The sequence below is a fragment of the Equus asinus genome, chromosome 4, assembly GCF_041296235.1.
Source record: "Equus asinus isolate D_3611 breed Donkey chromosome 4, EquAss-T2T_v2, whole genome shotgun sequence".
In the NCBI taxonomy this organism is placed as follows: domain Eukaryota; kingdom Metazoa; phylum Chordata; class Mammalia; order Perissodactyla; family Equidae; genus Equus; species Equus asinus.
The window spans coordinates 102,839,664-102,858,385 of NC_091793.1; the positions used below are offsets into that span (position 1 = coordinate 102,839,664).

Consider the following 18,722-nt stretch of genomic DNA (forward strand, 5'->3'; position numbering starts at 1 on the left):
AACTGTTCTGTCTCTTTCTGCAATATTGAATCTCTTTGAACTTTTTCCTGCCAATTCATTTTCTTTCACCTTTTCTTTCAATCCTAAGATTTTGGTTTAAATTTTAGCGTGTTGTGGAACAGATAACTCATTATTTCCTGATGTGTGTGGTTTTGGAACATCATTCATGAGCAGTCTTCTCAACGTCACATCCACATTTACTGAGTTTCTGCCATTAAACAGGCAATTGTGCTGGATCCTAAGGCTGCATGTGGGGCCAACCATACTGGAGCTCCTGTGTGAGAGGAGCTCTCAGCAATCTAATTATTTGTTTGCATATCTAATAGGAATGACAGACAGATATATAATGCAGAAGAAAGGTAGAATGCTATAAATGCTATAACATGTCAACACTGCTTTGCACACTCAGGTGTGGAATCATTTAATTCTTCTCATTTGGGCAGGGGAGATGGCTCTTATGGCTATGAGTAGTAGTGTGAGGAAGGACAAAGTGGGGAAGAGTATTCCAGGCAGAACAAAGTAAGGAAGCAAGAAAATGTGTGATATATTTTTGAGAAAAGGCAATTATCTTTGTGCAGGATTAGAATAGAGTAGACAGTAGGGGAGGGAGTCTTGCAACGGCTAGAAATGAGGCTTGAAAAATAACCGTGGCCAGCTGGCAAAGTGCCTGGTACCCTACACTAAGGAGCCCTGTGATCAGATTTATGTTTTAAAATGAAAATTAGCAGCAGCATGGATGATGAGGGGCACTCGAAGGAATAAATACCAGGGAGAACCCAAATCTGTAGGATTTAGAAAAGTGGGACCAATGTATTCATGCAACAGGTACTCTGAATCTTGGACCCCCTGGGGAGAGTTCAGTGACTCAGCAGAGCCCTCCTATGGCCAGGTTCATGGAGCAAGGTTTCAGGAGTGAGGGGAGAAAAACTTTGCATGGATGGATTGTAGATTCTGGAGAGAGCCAGTCCTGGGTTTGAAGGCTGGCTCTGGCACTCTGTAACCTTGGGCCAATCATTTATTTAAGATATCTAAGCCTCAGTTTCCTCATTTATAAAATGGGGCTTAATAATAATCCCTAACTCACAGAGTTGCTGTGAGAATTCAATGAGAGTTAACGTGTGTCAAGCACTTAGATTGCCTCACGTAGGTAAATACTCAACAAACCTTATCCATTATTGTGTTAATGACAAATTGTTTGTCACTGGCTTTAAGCATCCCTACTTTCACTACTGGCTAATATAAGAATGTGAACAGAAAGAGGCCGGGGAGAAACAAATGAATTCTGAATTTGCTTTTCAAGTTGGTTTTGTTTGAGATTAAGAATTCCAGTTGGTTTTTTTTTCACTAAACCTTTCCCCTTCTGGCTACTCATTCCCTCCCCACCCCCAATCAGTTTACAGCTTTCTGATCACTAAATACATCACATTTCCTACACCTCTTCTTTTGGAAAGAGTGGGTCAATACAAGAGTTCGGCGATAGCACACCACTCTGTCTGCCCAGGGCTTGACTATTCGCGAAATGCATCAAAATTAATTATGCTTGATCGTGCCATCACTTAAGCGTATCTTATATTAAGCATTAATTAATTAACACTCCATAAATTAGGCAGATATGGTTATTATACTATTTCAGAAACATAGATAAAGAAGCCAGAAGAAACCAAATTATTACTAGGGTTCAAAAAAGAAATTAGTAACAATTCTGAATGTAGGACTCATATTTTTAATACCTTTACTCATATTTATTTCTTCAAGGCATAAATATTAATGTTGAAATTAAAAACAAATGGAGATTATCTTTTGTTACCCATTAATATATGTTTCCATATTTTAAAAAACCCAAACATACCTTCACTGGCATGTCGGTCTCTGAACACATTCTTGGGGTGGACACTGTATCCTTCTATATCATGCACTGAAGAAGCCCTCCGTATACTACAAATGCTTTCCTTCGATCTGGAATGAGTCAGCTGGGAACTTGACTGCAGCATGTCAGGGTAGAGTCGGTCCCATTGTCTTTTGGGCGAGGAATGGTCAAGAGGTCCAGATATATTCACCAGGGGGGAGCATTTGCTGGGCTGTATCAAGGCTTTTGTATCATCTGCTTCGGAGGGGCTGCAGCTTTCTTTTGTAGGAGACTTAAAGTGCTTCATGGCTACTGAATCATCACTGTGTTTAGATGAATCAATTACTACCACATCGGGGTCTTCTTGTGGTAACGATTGCTTTCTGTAAGTGAGAACTCTCAGACCAGGGAATTTGAACCCAAAAAGCTTCCCTACAAATGGAGAGAAGAAAGAGTATTATCACAAGACAAAGAGTGTATTCCTTGGAACACACACACAAACAAACATTGTTTACTCATATTTAAATACATGTAAAAAGAGTTATTAATCAATATTTAAGCAAATCATCTACAGTTGTAATGTGAGATATCGTAGAAAATTTCTGAGGCCAATATGAATTATCATATCAGTAGAAAGAAAGTAGTAAAATAATTTTACCATGTTTCTGATGGTTAGATATACTCCAGTGACATGAAAGCATTATTTGGATCATAAGAGGCTTCTTTGGTTTAACAAATTAAAATCATATATCCACCATACATCCATTTTTTAAGGGAATGTGAAGGGTGGAACACAGTTTAGAAAGGAAAAGAAGAGATGGAGCACCATGTGTAAAAAGGACAGACACAGGAAAGATTATAGTGTTTGCATGTGTGTGTGTGCTGGGGGAGTGGGGGGTAGGGGGGTTATTGTATCGGAAGTAGGAGGGAAGAGAAAGAGGTGGGGGTAAGGAACTGGCCTGACATACCTAGCAGGTTTGTATTGGATAATATTGTATGTCAACGTGGTTGGGGAAGTGGGGTCAACTGTGTATGAGATGTTCCTCATTCTATTTGGAATTCTTAAAAAGCTTTTGGTTTCAGAGAGAGAGATGTATCGTAACGACAAGAATTTCTTTTTCCTGACTTTTTGTTTTGAAACTGAGGATAAGGCATGAAATTGTTTTACATATCTCAGAGTGGATAATGCTTAGAAGGACAATAAATATAAACATTGAAGAGTGAAGAGTGGACATTAAAAATTAAAATATTAGGGGCTGGCCCCGTGGCCCAGTGGTTAAGTTCACGTGCTCCCCTGCAGGTGGCCCAGTGTTTTGTTGGTTCAAATCCTGGGCGCGGACATGGCAGTGCTCATCAAACCATGCTGAGGCAGCGTCCCACATGCCACAACTAGAAGGACCCACAAGGAAGAGTATACAACTATGTACCCGGGGACTTTGGGGAGAAAAAGGAAAAAATAAAATCTTTAAAAAAAAATTAAAATATTAGCTAATAAATACATAAACTTATTGGTAGTAAAAAATGCAAATTAAAACAAAAGATATCATTTTCCACTCTTCAATTTAGCAGTAAAAGAGGAAAAAGAAGCATAACATCTAGTGCTGGCAAAGAATGCTGGCAAGCATTCTGACCCTTTGCTGGTGGGATTGCAAATTGCTACAACTTCTTTGGAAAGCTGGTTTACAATATGTATTAAAATGAAAAAATACACTGACTTAGCAATCCCATTTATAGTATATTACAAAGGCACAAAAAATAAAAACAATCTGAATATCCATTAAAAGGAGAATGGTTGAGTAAATTATGGCATTTATATACTTTGGAATCTTATGGTGTTCTTTAAAAAACAATAATATGTGTATGTTTTGATTAGAGGGTTACTCAAATACAGTGTTAAGTGAAAAAGCAAGTTTCAGCTTAGTGTGTTTATGATGATATTACTTCATTAAAAATAATAAAAGCATATATTTTTCCATATAAGTTGTATGGGAGTAGAGAGATGTGAAGAACATACTCCAGACTTTTAATGTTGATTGGCTAAGTGGGTTTGGAAGTGGGAAAGTATAAAGTATTGCATTCTTCTTTATATATCCCTTTATATAAAGATATATATACATAAAAATATAAAGATGTTTGTTGCATCAAGCATGCATCCTTTTATAAATTTTAAAAAAAACTAAGATAAAACTTCTACCACTAGAAGAAATGAAAAGATAAGAGAAAGCATCCAAACAATATTGTGTAATTCAAAGCTTTTCTAATTATTGTCTACAAGAAAATGTAGTTTCTAATTTCTATGGCCAGTGCAGTAGCTTAGGTCCACATCATTCCTTGGCTTTACAATTACAGATCGCCCTTCTAGTCAGACATTTGCTATCTTTGGGCTACAAGGTTATCTTACCTTCTTATATTCCTTAAGTGTCATGGGAACCATTATCTTTAATATATTTACTATGAACTTTTCCTCAATGCATTGAGGATGGTTTTAAACATGGAAGAACACTCTTAAAATTCATGAACCTCTTTGAATTTTATTTGAGTATACTCTTCCAGTGGATGGTCTTATCTACACACATATTTTAAATTCCATCTCTAGTCCAATGGTTCATAAATCTGTATCTCCAGCCTAGACTTCTTCTCTTAGTTCCAGGCCTGCATGTTTAATGGCCTTATCAACATCTTCATTTGAAAGTCTTAAATAGACCTCAAAATCTCATAGCAAATCCAATCTCATGATCTATCCCTCCAAGCCCAGCCAGTTTTTTTCAGTGGATGGCATTGCAATCCATCTAATCATACAAACCTGAGACTTGAGGGCCATTCTAGTTACTGTTCCCTCTCACCTCCATTTCTCATATCTGATCAATCCTGTAATTGTGTTCACTTCACCTCCTGGAAATCTTTTTAATGTTTTCACTTCTCTCACCTCTACTGCTCTCACTTTTGTCTAAGCTATTATCACGGTTCACCTGATTTCTTGCAATCGGATGCTAATCACTTTGTGTATTTGCATCATATTGTCCATCCTTTAACTGAATAATTATCTTTTAGAAAATGCACTTCTGATCATGTAGACTATCATTTAGTCTTTCACTGCTCCCAATCACTTCCTGCTTTGGGGATGAAGACATCACTATCTCCACTCTGCAGCTTTGTCTTTCCTACCTTGCTCTCTGGGATCCAGCCATATGGACTTTTATTCCTCCAGAGGCCTGTCCTTCTCTCAAATTCAGGGCTTCCTTGTGTCTGACACAGTTTATTCTTCCTACTTAGCACATCCTTTATGTTTGACCTCCAAAGTCATTTTCTTTGGGAAGCTTTTCCTTCCCTCTGAACTACATTAGTGTTACTTTCATACCTTTCACCATAGTTAATAGTTAAACACTTATTGATTTTCTTTTCTTTTTTCTGGTGAGCACCAATCTAATCTCTACATCTATGTGTTTGGTGGTTGTTGTTGTTGTTGTTTTCTTCCACTAATGAGTGAAATCATACAATATTTGACTTTCTCCTTCCAACTTATTTCACTTAGCATAATACTCTCAAAGTCCATTCATGTTGGCAAAAATGGCAAAATTTCACAATTTTTATGGCTGAGTAGTATTCTATGGTGTATATATAGGACATCTTCTTTATTCACTCATCCATTGGTGGGCACTTAGGTTCTTTCCTAGTCTTAGCTATTGTGAGTAATGCTGCAATGAACAGAGGGGTGCAAATATCTTTTTGAACTACTGGTTTCATGTTCTTTGGATAAACACCCATGAGTGGAAAATGTGGATCGTATGGTAGATCTATTAATCTTTTGAGGGAACTTCATACTGTTTTCCATAGTGTCTATACCAGTTTACATTCCTACCCATGGTGTATGAGGGTTCCCTTTTCTCCACATCCTCTCCAACACTTGTTATTAATTGTCTTGTTAATTATAACCATTCTGATGGGCATGAGATGATTAACTCACAGTAGTTTTGATTTGTATTTCCCTAATAATTAGTGATGTTGAACACCTTTCCATGTGCCTGTTGGCCATCTGCATATCTTCTTTGGAAAATGTCTATTTAGATCCTTTGACCATTTTTTAATTGGGTTATTTGTTTTTTTGTTGTTGAATTGTATAAGTTCATGATATATTTTGGATATTAACCTTTTATTAGATATATGATTTGCAAACATCTTCTCTCAATTGGTAGGTTGTCTTTTTGTTTTGTTGATGGCTTCCTTTACTGTGCAGAAGCTTTTTAGTTTGATGTAGTCTCGTTTATTTATTTTTTCTTTTGTTTCCCTTGCCTGGTCATACATGGTATTCAAAAAGATACTGCTAAGACTGACGTTGAAGAGCATATTGCCTATGTTTTCTTCTAGAAGTTTCATGCTATCAGGTCTTACATTCAAGCCTTAAATCCATTTTGAGTTAATTTTTTTGTACGGTAAAAGATAATGGTCTACTTTCATTTTTTTTGCATGTGGCTGTCCAGTTCTCCACTTATTGAAGAGATTTTCTTTTCTCCATTGTGTGTTCTTGGCTTTGTCAAAAATTAGCTGTCCATAGACATGTGGGTTTATTTCTGAGCTCTTGATTCTGTTCTGTGATCTCTGTGTCTTGTTTTGTGCCAGTACCATGCCGTTTTGATTACTACAGCTTTTAGTATATTTTGAAATTAGAAAGTATGACACCTCTAGCTTTGTTCTTTTTTTACCAGGATTGCTTTGGCTATTTGGGGTCTTTTGTTGTTCTATTTAAGTTTTAGGATTCATTGTTCTACTTCCATGAAAAATGTCATTGAGACATTGATAAGGATTCCCTTGAATTTGTAGATTGCTTTAAGAAGAATGGATGTTAAATTTTCCAATCTATGGATACGAAATATCTTTCCATTTCTTTTTGTCTTCCTGGATTTCTTTCAACAATGTTTTATAGTCTTCAGTGTACAGGACTTTCACCTCTGCAGTTAAATTTATTCCTTTATATTTTATTCTTTTTGTTGAGATTATAAATAAGATTGTTTTCTTAATTTCTCTTTTTGCTATTTTGTTGCTTTTGTATAGAAAGGCAACCGATCTTTGTATGTTGATTCTTTACCCTGCAACTTTACTATATTCATTTATTATTTTTTAGGGTTTTCTATATATAAAATCATGTGATCTGCAAATAGTCACAGTTTTATTTCTTCCTTTCCAATTTGGATCCCATTTCTTTCTTTTTCTTGCCTTATTGCTCTGGCTACGACTTCCAATACTATGTTACATAAGAGTGGTGAAAGTGGGCATCTTTATCTTGCTCCGTTTCTTAGAGGGATAGCTTTCAGTTTTTCACCTTTGAGTATGATCTTAGTTGTGGGTTTGTCATATATTGCCTTTATTATGTTGAGATACTTTCTTCCTATACCCATTTTATGCAGAGTTTTTATCATAAATGGATTCTGTATTTTCCCAAATACTTTCTCTGCATCTTTTGAGATGATCATGTGATTTTTATTCTTCATTTTGTTCATGTGGTGTATCATGGTGACTGCTTTGCAAGTCTTGACTCATCTTTGCAACTCTGGAATAAATCCCACGTGATCATGGTATATAATTCCTTTAATGTATTGTTGCATCCAATGTGCTAGTATTTTGTTGGGGATTTCTGCATCTATGTTCAGCAGCAACATTGGCCTGTAATTTTCTTTTTTTCGAATTGTCCTTGTCTAGTTTTGGTATCATGGTATGCTGTCCTCATAGAATGAGTTAGGAAGAATTCTTTCCTATTCAAGTTTTTGGAAGATTTTGAGAATGATAGGTATTAAGTCTGAATGTTTGGTAGAAGTCACTGGGGAAGCCATCTTGTCCAGGACTTTTGTTTTTGGAAAGGTTTTTGATTATTGTTTCATTCTCCATAATAGAAATTGGTCTATTCAGATTCTCTATTTCTTATTGATTCAGTTTTGGAAGATTGTATGATTCTAAGAATTTATCCATTTCCTCTGGATTGTCCAGTTTGTTGGTGTGTAGCTTTTCATAGTATTCTCTTAGAATCCTTTGCATTTCTGTGGTGTCTTGTAATTTCTTCCCTTTCATTTCTGACTTTATTTATTTGAGCCTTCTCTCTTTTTTTCTTGTTGAGTCTAGCTAAAGTTTTATCAATTTTATTTATCTTTTCAAAGCACCAGCTCTTAGTTTCATTGATTTTTAATTGTTTTTTTAGTTGCTATTTCATTTATTTCCACTCTGATTTTTATTATTTCCTTCCTTCTGTTGATATTGGGCTTTGTTTTTTTTCTAGTTCCTTTAGGTGTATTGTTAGATTGTTTATTTGAGATTCTTCTTGTTCATTAAAGTGGACCTCTATTGCTATAAACTTCTCTCTTAGTACTGCTTTTACTGTATCGCATAAATTTTGGTATGTCATATTTTGATTTTCATTTGTCTCCAGGTTTTTTTTAAATTTCTTCTTTGACTTGTTCATTGACCCAATAGTTCAGTAGCATTTTGGTTAATCACATATTTGTGGCTTTTCCAGTTTTCTTCTTGTAACTGATTTCAAGTTTCATATCATTGTGGTCAGAAAAGATATTTTGTATTATTTTAATATTTTTAAATTAATTGAGATGTCTTATGACCTAATATGTGATCTATCTTAGAAAATGTTCCATTTGAATTCAAAAAGAATGTGTATTTTTCAGTTTTTGAATGAAATGTTCTGTATCTATCTACTAAGTCCATCTGGTCTACTGTATCATTTAAGGCCAATATTCCTTATTGATTTTTTGTTTTGATGATCTATCCATTGATGTAAGTGGAATATTAAAGTCCCCTACTATTATTATGTTGCTGTCTATTTCTTCTTTTATGTCTATTAATGATTGTTTTATATATTCAGATGTTGGGCGTGTAGACATTTACAAGTGTGATGTCCTCCTTTTAGATTGTTCCCTTTATCATTATGTAATGTCCTCCTTTGTCTCTTGTTACAGTTTTTGTTTTAAAGTCTATTTTGTCTGATATAAGTATTGCTACCCCAGATTTCTTTTCACTGCCATTTGCATGGAGTATGTTTTTCCATCCCATCACTTTCAGTTTGTGAGTATCTTTAGATCTGAAGTATGTCTCATATAGGCAGCATATATATGGGTCTTATTTTTTTTCATCCATTCAGCCACCCTATGTCTTTTGATTGGAGCATTTAATCCATCGATATTTAAAGAAATGGTTGATAAGTATGTACTTATTGCCATTTTGTTACTTTTCTTCTGGGTGTTTTTGTAGTTCTTCTCTTGCTCTCTTCCCTTGTGATGTGATGGCTTTACTTAGTTTTATGTTTCAGTTTTTTCTCTTTAATTTTTGTGTATTTATTATATATTTTTGGTTTGTGATAACCATGAGGTTCGTATATAATAAACCATGTAAACAGCAATCTATATTTATTTGATGGTCTCTTAAGTTTGATCTCTTACTAAAAGCCCTAATTTTACTTGCTACCACACACATTTTATGTTTTTGATATCACATTTTACCTCTTCTTTGTGTGTGGGTATCTCTTAACCTTTTATCCTGGAAATACGTATTTTTAGAGTTTTTGTCTTTTGACCTTCATACTAGCTTTATAGGTGGTTGATCCACTACCTTTATTATATATTTGCCTTTACCAATGATTTTTTTACTTTTACAACTTTATTATTCCTATTTGTGGTCTTTTCTTTTCCACTTAGGTCCCTTTAACATTTCTTGTAAAGCCTGTTTAGTGGTGATAAATTCCTTTAGATTTTGCTTGTCTGGAAAACTCTTTATCTCTTCTTCAATTCTGAATGATAACCTTACTGGGTAGAGTATTCTTGGCTATAGGTTTTTTCCTTTTAGCACTTTGAATATATAATGCTTCTACCTTCTAGCATGCAAGGTTTCTGCTGAGAGATCAGCTGATAGCCTCATGGGGTTTCCTTTGTATATAACTTATTGCTTTTCTCTTGCAGCTTTTAGGATTTTTTCTCTTGCAGCTTTTAGGATTCTCTATTTTTAATTCTTGACATATTCATTATAATGTCTCTTGGTGTAGGCCTCTTTGTGTTCATCTTCTTTGGTACTTTCTGTGTTTCCTGTACCTGGATGTCTGTTTCCTTCCTCAGGTCAAGGCAGTTTTCAGCTATTATTTCTTCAGATAGCTTTTCCGCACCTTTGTTTCTCTCTTCTCCTTCTGGGATACCTATAATATGGATGTTACTACACTTGATGTTTTCCCAGAGGTCCCTTAGACTGTCCTCATTCTTTTTAATTTATTTTTCTTTTTTTCTGATTAGCTTGGATGATTTCCTCTACTTCTTCATCCAGATCACTGATCCATCCTTCTATGTCGTCTACTCTGCTATTGATTCCCTGTAGTGAATTTTTCATTTCCATTATTGTATTCTTTAGTTCTGATTGGTTCTTTTTTATATTTTCCAGGTATTTATTGAAGTTCTCACTGCATTCATATATTCTCCCAAGATCAGTGAGCATCCTTATGACTATTTGTTTGTACTCTTTAACAGGTAGATTGTTTATCTCTATTTCATTTAGTTCTTTTTCTGATCATTTGTCTTGTTCCCTTGTTTGGAGCATATTCTTTTGTATCCTCATTTTTCCTATTTCTCTGTGCTTGTATCTATGTATTAGGTAGATCAGCTCCATCTCCTGCTCTTGAAAATGTGGGCTTATGTAAGAGATGCCTTGTGGGGCCCAGCAATGCACTCCTCTCTCATCATGCATGCCACATGTTCTAGGAGTGTCCATGTATGAGCTACATGTGTCCTTCTGTTGTGGTGGGGCTGATCTTGCTGTGGCATGGGTAGGCTAGGCTGGCCCTGGGCCAGGTCATTGTAAGGTCCAGCCTCATGTGGCTGCTACTGTCATTTTATTGGATGGGGCAAGCTCCAGCACAGCTGATTTCCAGGTCTAATGGCATACAACTACCACTGTTTTGCTGTTAAGCAAGTCAGGCCCCAGTGTGACTGGTTGCTAGGCTCAGGGACTCACAAGTGATCCAGGCCTCCAGTGCACCTCCCTGCTCACTCAGGAGTGCAGATGGATGGGGCTGGCTCCAGATGTGGCAACACACAATGGTTTCAGGAGTTGGAAGGCAGGGAAGATCTCTTGTTTGTGTGGCTGTTTGAGATGAGTGGCACAAGTTGGCTGTGGCTGACATGCCCCACCACCCATGGACCCATTCTCCCTGCTACAGAGTTCCCACACACCCTGGCCACACTGGCCCACAAGTCTTTTGTGGCCTTGATAGTGGGTGGGGCCAGTCCCTGGGATGGGCTGCCTGTCCTGGCTGTACTCAATTACCTTGAGTGCTCTAGTGAGTGGGGCAACCCCCTGGGCTAACAGGATGGAATCCAATGGCAGCTGTTCACATCTGTGTCAGCACAACTGAAGTAGGTCACAATAATGGCTGTCACCACTGTCTCAGTCCCTGGGGTTCGTGGACCCAATTCTCTCCTGCTTCTTCCAGATGCACTCTGAGCTTAGTAGGTGAGTCTCTTCTATCAATGGACTATGAAATTTTCTTTCTGATGTTTTTGTATTGATTTCTGGAATGGGTGAATCTCTGTATAGGCCCTTTAAGAGCAGGTTTTTCTTTCTCTGGAGTTCAACAGTTTTTCGGAATGTATTCCCTGTTGGTTTTCAAAGTCAGCAAAGCCAAGTATTATGTGATCCTGTCTCCATTGTGCTAAATCCAAGGGTGAGACTGCCTACTGTGGCATAGATCCCCTGCTCAGATCCCCCACTCCTGTGGGAAAAGTTCCATACCTTTGATATTGCTCCTGGCCATGAAATGCCATGGTTAGGATATGATTTTATCCTCAGCAGAGCTATATTTCTGCCTCTTCCACCCCTGTCAGTGTAGTGTAGTTCCTTGTTGTGGAGGTTTTTTAAATCTAGTTTCCAGATCTCTCTCAGAGGAAATTGTTCCACATTTAGTCTTAGATTTGTTGTATTTATGGGAGGAGGTGAATTCAGAGTCCTCCTATGCTGCAATCTTCAAAACTCTCATCAGAAGTCTAAAATCAAGATCTTGGGCAAGGCTGCATTCATCCTGGAGGCTCTTGGGAAGAATTCCTTTCTTGTCTTTTTCAGTGTCTAGAGGTTCCTGTAGTCCTTGGCTTGTGACCCCTTCTTCACATCATTCCAACCTCTTGTTTCTGGTAGTGATGCCCCCTAGTACCATTCTGAGCAGCCTGTCTCCCTTCTATCCACCTGGGTAATCGAGGCTAATCTCCTTGTTGGTTTTCTGATTAATACTTCTCTCCCATAGTGGACGGTAGGCTTCATAAGGATGGGGCCCTGTCTATTTTGCTCACCAAATCCTAGTTTTGACAGAATGCCTGAGCAGGGTCAATGAATTTCCATGAGCAGATTCTAAACTGACAATATGCTTCAATTTTGATGACTGAAAAACTAGAATATTTAATTGCTCTGACAAATCTAATTAGAGAATCTTAGCCTTCTGGAATTATATTGACCCATATTTACAAAAAATGAGTGTTTAATTAGGACTCAGTAGCTCATGGAAATCGTGAACTCTATATACCTGACACAGCTCATTGTTAATTTTACCTTTTTTGAGAGATTATTAATTGCTACCATTCTGATTCTAGAGGATACACAGAAATGTTTCCAAACTCCTCATCATCTAGTGGATTATATGTAAAATACCCATTACAGAAATTTTAGAATTAATCAGGCTAATTTATTATTGTAAGCTTTAATTTGTCGGCTAATAGTTAACAGTGTAAAGTATAATTGAAATAGAATTTATCTTTCCAATAAAAGACAAGCCACAATGCAAAAACTCCAAGTGCATTCAGCGTTAAACTCCGGATTAATAAAATATAGATGAAAGTAACCAATCTGTTCAAATAAGATTAAATAGCAGTGCATCACGGTAACTGTTTTGCAAGCATTCTTACATAATTCTACTAACAACTTTTATATGTTCAAGTAAATTGCCAAGTTAAAAATCAGTGAACTGCATCACAGTCATTTGATTAGTTTCTAATGCACATGGAATTGAGTTATAAAGCAGTTTACAAATCAATTCGGTAAACTTATTGCAATACACTGAAGGTCAATTCCTACTTTTATTCATTTTTCAACAATTACATTGCCCTCCTCCTTTAAAAACAATTCACTGCCTTTCTTAATTAATGACCACACAAGGCATTTAGTTTGCTCCTATAGCTTAGTCATATCCAAGGTGGTACAGATGGTCTTTTCTGCATCACTAGGTTAACATGACCATGTTATATTGCATTATAGATTTAGTTGTCTAACTGCAGTTCATCTGGAAAGAATACACATTGAGAATTTTGCTCAATGCTAGCACTTTCTGGCTTGAAATATGAAACATAGATGAGGGTAATCCTGTTATGGTTCTTAACACTGAAAAACACCCTTGTAAGTTAAGTCTCCATATTTACCATATTTGCTTTCTAACTTGAATAATTAACATAGATACTATTTTGTTTGATCTACTAAATGCTTGATAAATCTGAAATAAGAACAACAGAATAAGCTTTTTTACACATTTTTAAACACATCCCCTGAAATAATTATAAGTACTGATAAACTACTTACACAGACATGATTTTGTTTAAATATGCTATTTTCATCTAAGAGGATATATAGTTTCTAAAACAATGAACTTATAATTAACTACTACTACAGTGTCTTTCTGAGGCTATGTCAATTTGTAAAGCTGCATCTTCATATATCCTATATCATATTTGACTAAGAGCTTTTTACCTCTCATCCAAGAAGATATAGAGATATTCCCATCATCCTTCTCTTTAAAAAGCCTAGATTTAAGACTCAAATTTATATACACAAGGATGTTAAATACTTGGCCCAAGATCACATAGGAAATCAGGGTAAAGTCAGAATAAAATAGGAATTTTCTTGATTTAATTTCAGTTTATCGAAGATTTGGTCTTTTCTTGGGCTACAGATATCCTTAGGAGAATCTAGTGAGAATAATAATTCTCTCCTCTAAATAAATGTGGATAAATGCATCCACACAATTTTGTTTATGATCTCAGAGGCTGAATAACAAAACCCCCTTCCCAACCAAAAGCCTTCCACTAACCTCCCCTAGGATCCCTTAGGATTACTTGACTCTAAATTTCCTTCCAGTTTTGAGTTTTTGGCTTATATATTTGCTCTAACAACAGTTCTCGCAAAATTATAGTGATCACAACTACATCTCTCCCCAATCCCCTGTGGTAGTAAATTTAGGAAATGGTTTTCCTAACTTTTTCAAATTGAGAAGACTTCATCAATGTGAACTGTTATTTCTCTTTCTTTCTGCCTCTCTCTTTCTCTCCTCTGGGAGCTGGGTCTCATGTACCAAAGTTTGGAAAAAAACTACTGTGCCCATTTTGACCTCAAACAATTTTTCCAATTTAGGAATATACTTAGGAATATTATAAACAATAATATTTCTTGCAGAAAATCAAATATTTCTGAAAAATCCTCCATACATGCCTAATCACTGAATTTCTTCACAATTACAAATTTCCAATCACTCCTTTGGTTCAATGTCTCATCATTTTTATAAACTCTTAGAACTTTGATTATCTAATAATTTGGTTATCTAATAAAAGCCAGCTAAATATAAGTCAGGAACATTTTACTCCTGCTTGGTTCTGCTTAGTTGAAGTATAGACTGAAAAGTAGAGAGAAACTTAAGTTGAAAAAGTCACGTGAACTAGAGAACATAGTGGCATTAGGAAAGGACATACATGTGGTGTGGGTGTGTAACGGACATTGTAAAGGCCATGAGCAGCGATAGTCCCCTCACAAAGGATTAGGAGTGGTGGGAGCTGTCTTAGATTGGATCCCTGAAAATGGACTGTGCGATTGGTTTTATGGGGAATGTTCTCAGGAGATGCACCCATAAGGAAGGGAGGAAGGCTGGATTGGGCAGAGGAAGCTGAGCTGTCTTGCAAATTCAGCTGAAGCTGCAGCCAGTCCTCCTGGGAGCTCTGGAGCTGGGATAGCCCTGAAGATTTATGCCAGATTGAAGTTAGGGTAACTGGCCTTTGTCTCTCTGCATCAGTCAGTTACTGGCTACAGCCACCCCACAGGAAGGGCCATAGCCTTGGGTAAAGCAATACACGATTTCCAATGGGGGCGGAGTTATGCACCCTCAGCAGCCAACATTTCCAGTAACCAACCTTGAGGAAGGTATCTGGCTGAGCAACATGGTGTCCACTGTACAGACAGGGAAGACTAGCCTGTTTTTGATCTGAAAGAGACTATGATCTGAATTAAGTCTACTGTCAGCTATTAGCACACAAAATAAGGATTTGTGAATTAATGTCAATGTACCTTTCTAAAGTCAGGGAATTCACAAGTCTGACACTTAAACTGGGAGGCTTAAAATCACTGTGAGACTTTTCTCCAGCCAAATAGCTCTGGATATGCAGAGAAACATGACTTTAATCTCTGAGTCAGAGAGAGCGATATATCAAATTTGAAGAGAGAAAGAGGAAAGATAATTGACATATCTGCCTTTTCTTTTTAGGGAGAAATTTCCACAGAGTCCCCCTGCAAGAAAATGAGTCTTTCCTACTCCTAACTATGTAAAGAGTTTATGATGTTGCCCATTGGCTGCTAGAGCAGCCCATAATATTATCAAAGAAGGCAGTAGTTAGAAGTTAGACTGGGAAAAAGGATCATTCAGTCTGAACTGGCTAATCTGTTTAGTGGGTGACAAATGGGGCAGTGCCACCGGTGTGGTCCTGGTGTTAGTGACAATAAACGGTCACCAGGGACTTAGTAAACCTGAAGCTAAATTTGAGAGCTTTCAGAGAAGCAGATGTGGTCAGTTGTACCTTGAAAGACTAAGACTCCTGGGACATTTCCTACGGTAAGAGATACCAGAGAAAAAATAAGATTTTACAGTAAGGCAGTAACTATAGGACCAAATTGGAATCATGTAGCAACGTCAGTCCCAACCCAGTAGCGCACAGCACACGTGTGCAGCGGTCGGAGAAGTTAGTGCTGCAGCCTGCGTGAGGGCAATCACAGGAACTGCAGCAGCAGCAGAGAACTTCTAGAACAGGTTTGCAAAAGCTGATGATGTCTGAGAGACACTACTTCCAACCTGACTGGGTCATCATGAGAGCAAAGAAGCTGAAACCACAGGTCTGGGGTAAAGGAGATAAGGCAGAAAACAGGACAAGACAGTGGACTGCTTTTAGCAACCCAAGGTTCAAATCCCTCAGCGAGGAGGGATTGGAAACGAAAGCAAACACATCACTGTTATACATACCTAATTAGGTTTCTGTGTGATAACTTCTTAATAAATCCAAGTGTGATTTACCAATCCTGTTATTTTGTTTCTCTTTGATAGATTTCTTCCTTTTCCAAATGCCAAATTAAAGAGTCCATTCAAGTTATGTGAAAGTAATAATGTCTTAACCTAGATTGACCCAGGATGACCATGTTCTCATCACATTGACAGGGACTCTCTTGATGCAGTATTCCAAACACAAATGGTACAGAAACCAGTTACCCAAATGCTGTGTGAATAGGGACTGAACCCTATTTGGTTGTTGCTAGGTAACAAATTCTTCTAAATGATACGCAGAACACATGGGGACTCTCTGGTGTGGATATGCTGATTTAGGCTGTCATTAACATTCATTGTTAATGAAGGGATAAAGCATAATTTTTTTCAACCACCAGCAATTTTCTTGATCTTAGAAATATGTATTTTGCCTGAATCCTGGGGAGAAGACATGCTGTAAAATTGACTGCAACCCCTGACTGAACTTTCCCCAGATTTCGTTTAGCAACCATGTCATAATTCTTTCTTCTATACCAAATTTAATCTTCAAAAAAGAGGAAACTTCCAAACACATGATAATGGTAAACATTAGTTATATTATAAAACCTTTAATTAAATCCATCTGAATAACAGATTGTTTCTATAGTAATGCTCGCTGAGTGGGAAACTCTATATTACTACCGCAGCTCTTCATCTTTGAATTAAAGAATAACTTTCAGCTCCAATGCAGAGCAGTAAAAACACTGTGAACGCCCTTTTATAAACTAGCTATACAGAATATTTCTTTGTTCCTTAGCTTGAGGTGTGAAAACTGAAATACAAATTTGAGGGAGTAATATACCTATTCATGCAACTATATATTTTACATGTCAATCAATCAGAATATTGAGTGTAAAGCATATGAATACATTTTTAGTGGCTTAAATTATCTAGATAATTGCCTAAATTACCAACTGTATTTTGTATGTATAGATTTAGCTTCAGGTGAAGCTTTGAGAGTAATTCAAACTTTTATTTTGGTAAGTATAAAGGTAAAAACCTTCTCTTGATTTAGAGAGTATAATTTTAATCATTTCAAAGGTAATGGAACCTCCTTATAGTACCTTAATAAGAGTAAATGAAAAAGTTCACTTTTGAAAATAACTATGAGAATAAGATACTATAGAAATTTAACTTTATAATAGTTTTATACCCTGTTTTCCTTACAATTTATCTCTATACTTTTATCTAGATATTAACTAACTTAGACCAAGTAGTTCTCAAACTTTAGTGGGTATCAGAATGACTTGAAGGGTTTGTTGAACACGCATTGCTGAATTTCTGTGTTTCTGAACCAGTTGTTCTGGTGCAAGGTCCAAGAACTTGCATTTCAAACATGTTCCAAGATGATGCTGATGGTCTCACACTTGGAGAATCACTGACTAATGTTCATTCAGTAGGAAAAGATAACAAATACTCAGTATAAAAATAACTTAGCAATTCATTTATTTATATATGCTACAAATATGTATTGAATACTTACTATTTGTAAAACGTTGGGGATACATGGAAGAAAATACAACATCCCTGCTATGAACTAGAGTAGAATGGTTCCTGGCTGCTTTAAATAAGGTAAACATTCTCTAGTTTTCCACAACCTTCACCTCTCTCTTTTTTCCTGGCCTTCTTCAGTCATTTATGTTACTGGTCTCCCAGGCAAATAGATATGACCAACATAGTGGTAGAGACAGGTATAAAGTATCATGATGTCACAGGGGCAGGAAGATGGAAATCTGTCTGGGTGAGTTAGGAATGCTCCACCTTTGGAAAAGGTGTGCCAGAGGAATGAAGTCATTCTAGTAGAGAGGATACCAAACAAAGTGATATAACATGTATGGTGGTTTCAAGGAACCACCAGTGAAATATCAGATCTGATTGGGGAGGGGATTTTGATAGGAGATGAGGCTGAAAAAATATCGGAGGCCATAGCATGAGTCTTTTGTATAAAGCACAGGGTTTTGGAGCTTTATATTTGCAGGCAATAGAGAAATTGTAAAGGATATAAATAGTGGAGTATTATGATCTGATGTACAGTAGTATGACATGTGACCCCGAGGAAAAGTAGCCAAAAGCCGCGATACAAATCATGAGATAATTGCATCAGTCGAAGGAAGATGTGTTGAAGGCCTGAGTGGGCAGTTATGGTGGGCTGTTTGAGAGGGAGATTCATGAGGTGTGCTTGGCAAAAGTTGACCACTGTTTGGTTAGGAGAAGGGAGGATTAGAGAGAAGGAAAAGTTTACCATGATGCACAGGTCTCTGGCTCACTTGGCTTGATGTCACCATCACAATGTACGAAGAGCAAGAGATTTTGACAGGATGGGGTGAATGGTAGCTGGAGATGGAAAGACAAGACTTAGCTTGAAATGTTAAATCTTCCAGAAATGCTAAAATTTTCCAAAGGAGATGCACAGTGAGCAACTGGATATATGAAGTCCTAAGTAATGAGAAAAGTCTAGAGAAAGGTAAGGGCTGGAGATACTGATTTGTGAGGCGGGTCTTTACACTGAGGTCACAGATGAGTTTG

At 36.9% G+C, this 18,722-nt stretch overlaps 1 protein-coding gene across 2 annotated transcripts in view; it reads right to left on the reverse strand.

Annotated features, from left to right (window-relative positions):
- Positions 1 to 18,722, reverse strand: part of KCNH7 (potassium voltage-gated channel subfamily H member 7) — a 475,858-nt gene that overhangs the window by 143,547 nt on the left and 313,589 nt on the right. For both annotated transcript variants that reach the window (XM_070507994.1, XM_070507993.1), the window contains exon 4: positions 1,850 to 2,278. In XM_070507994.1, the coding sequence (XP_070364095.1) occupies positions 1,850 to 2,278 (429 nt within the window). The remainder of the gene's footprint in view (positions 1 to 1,849; positions 2,279 to 18,722) is intronic.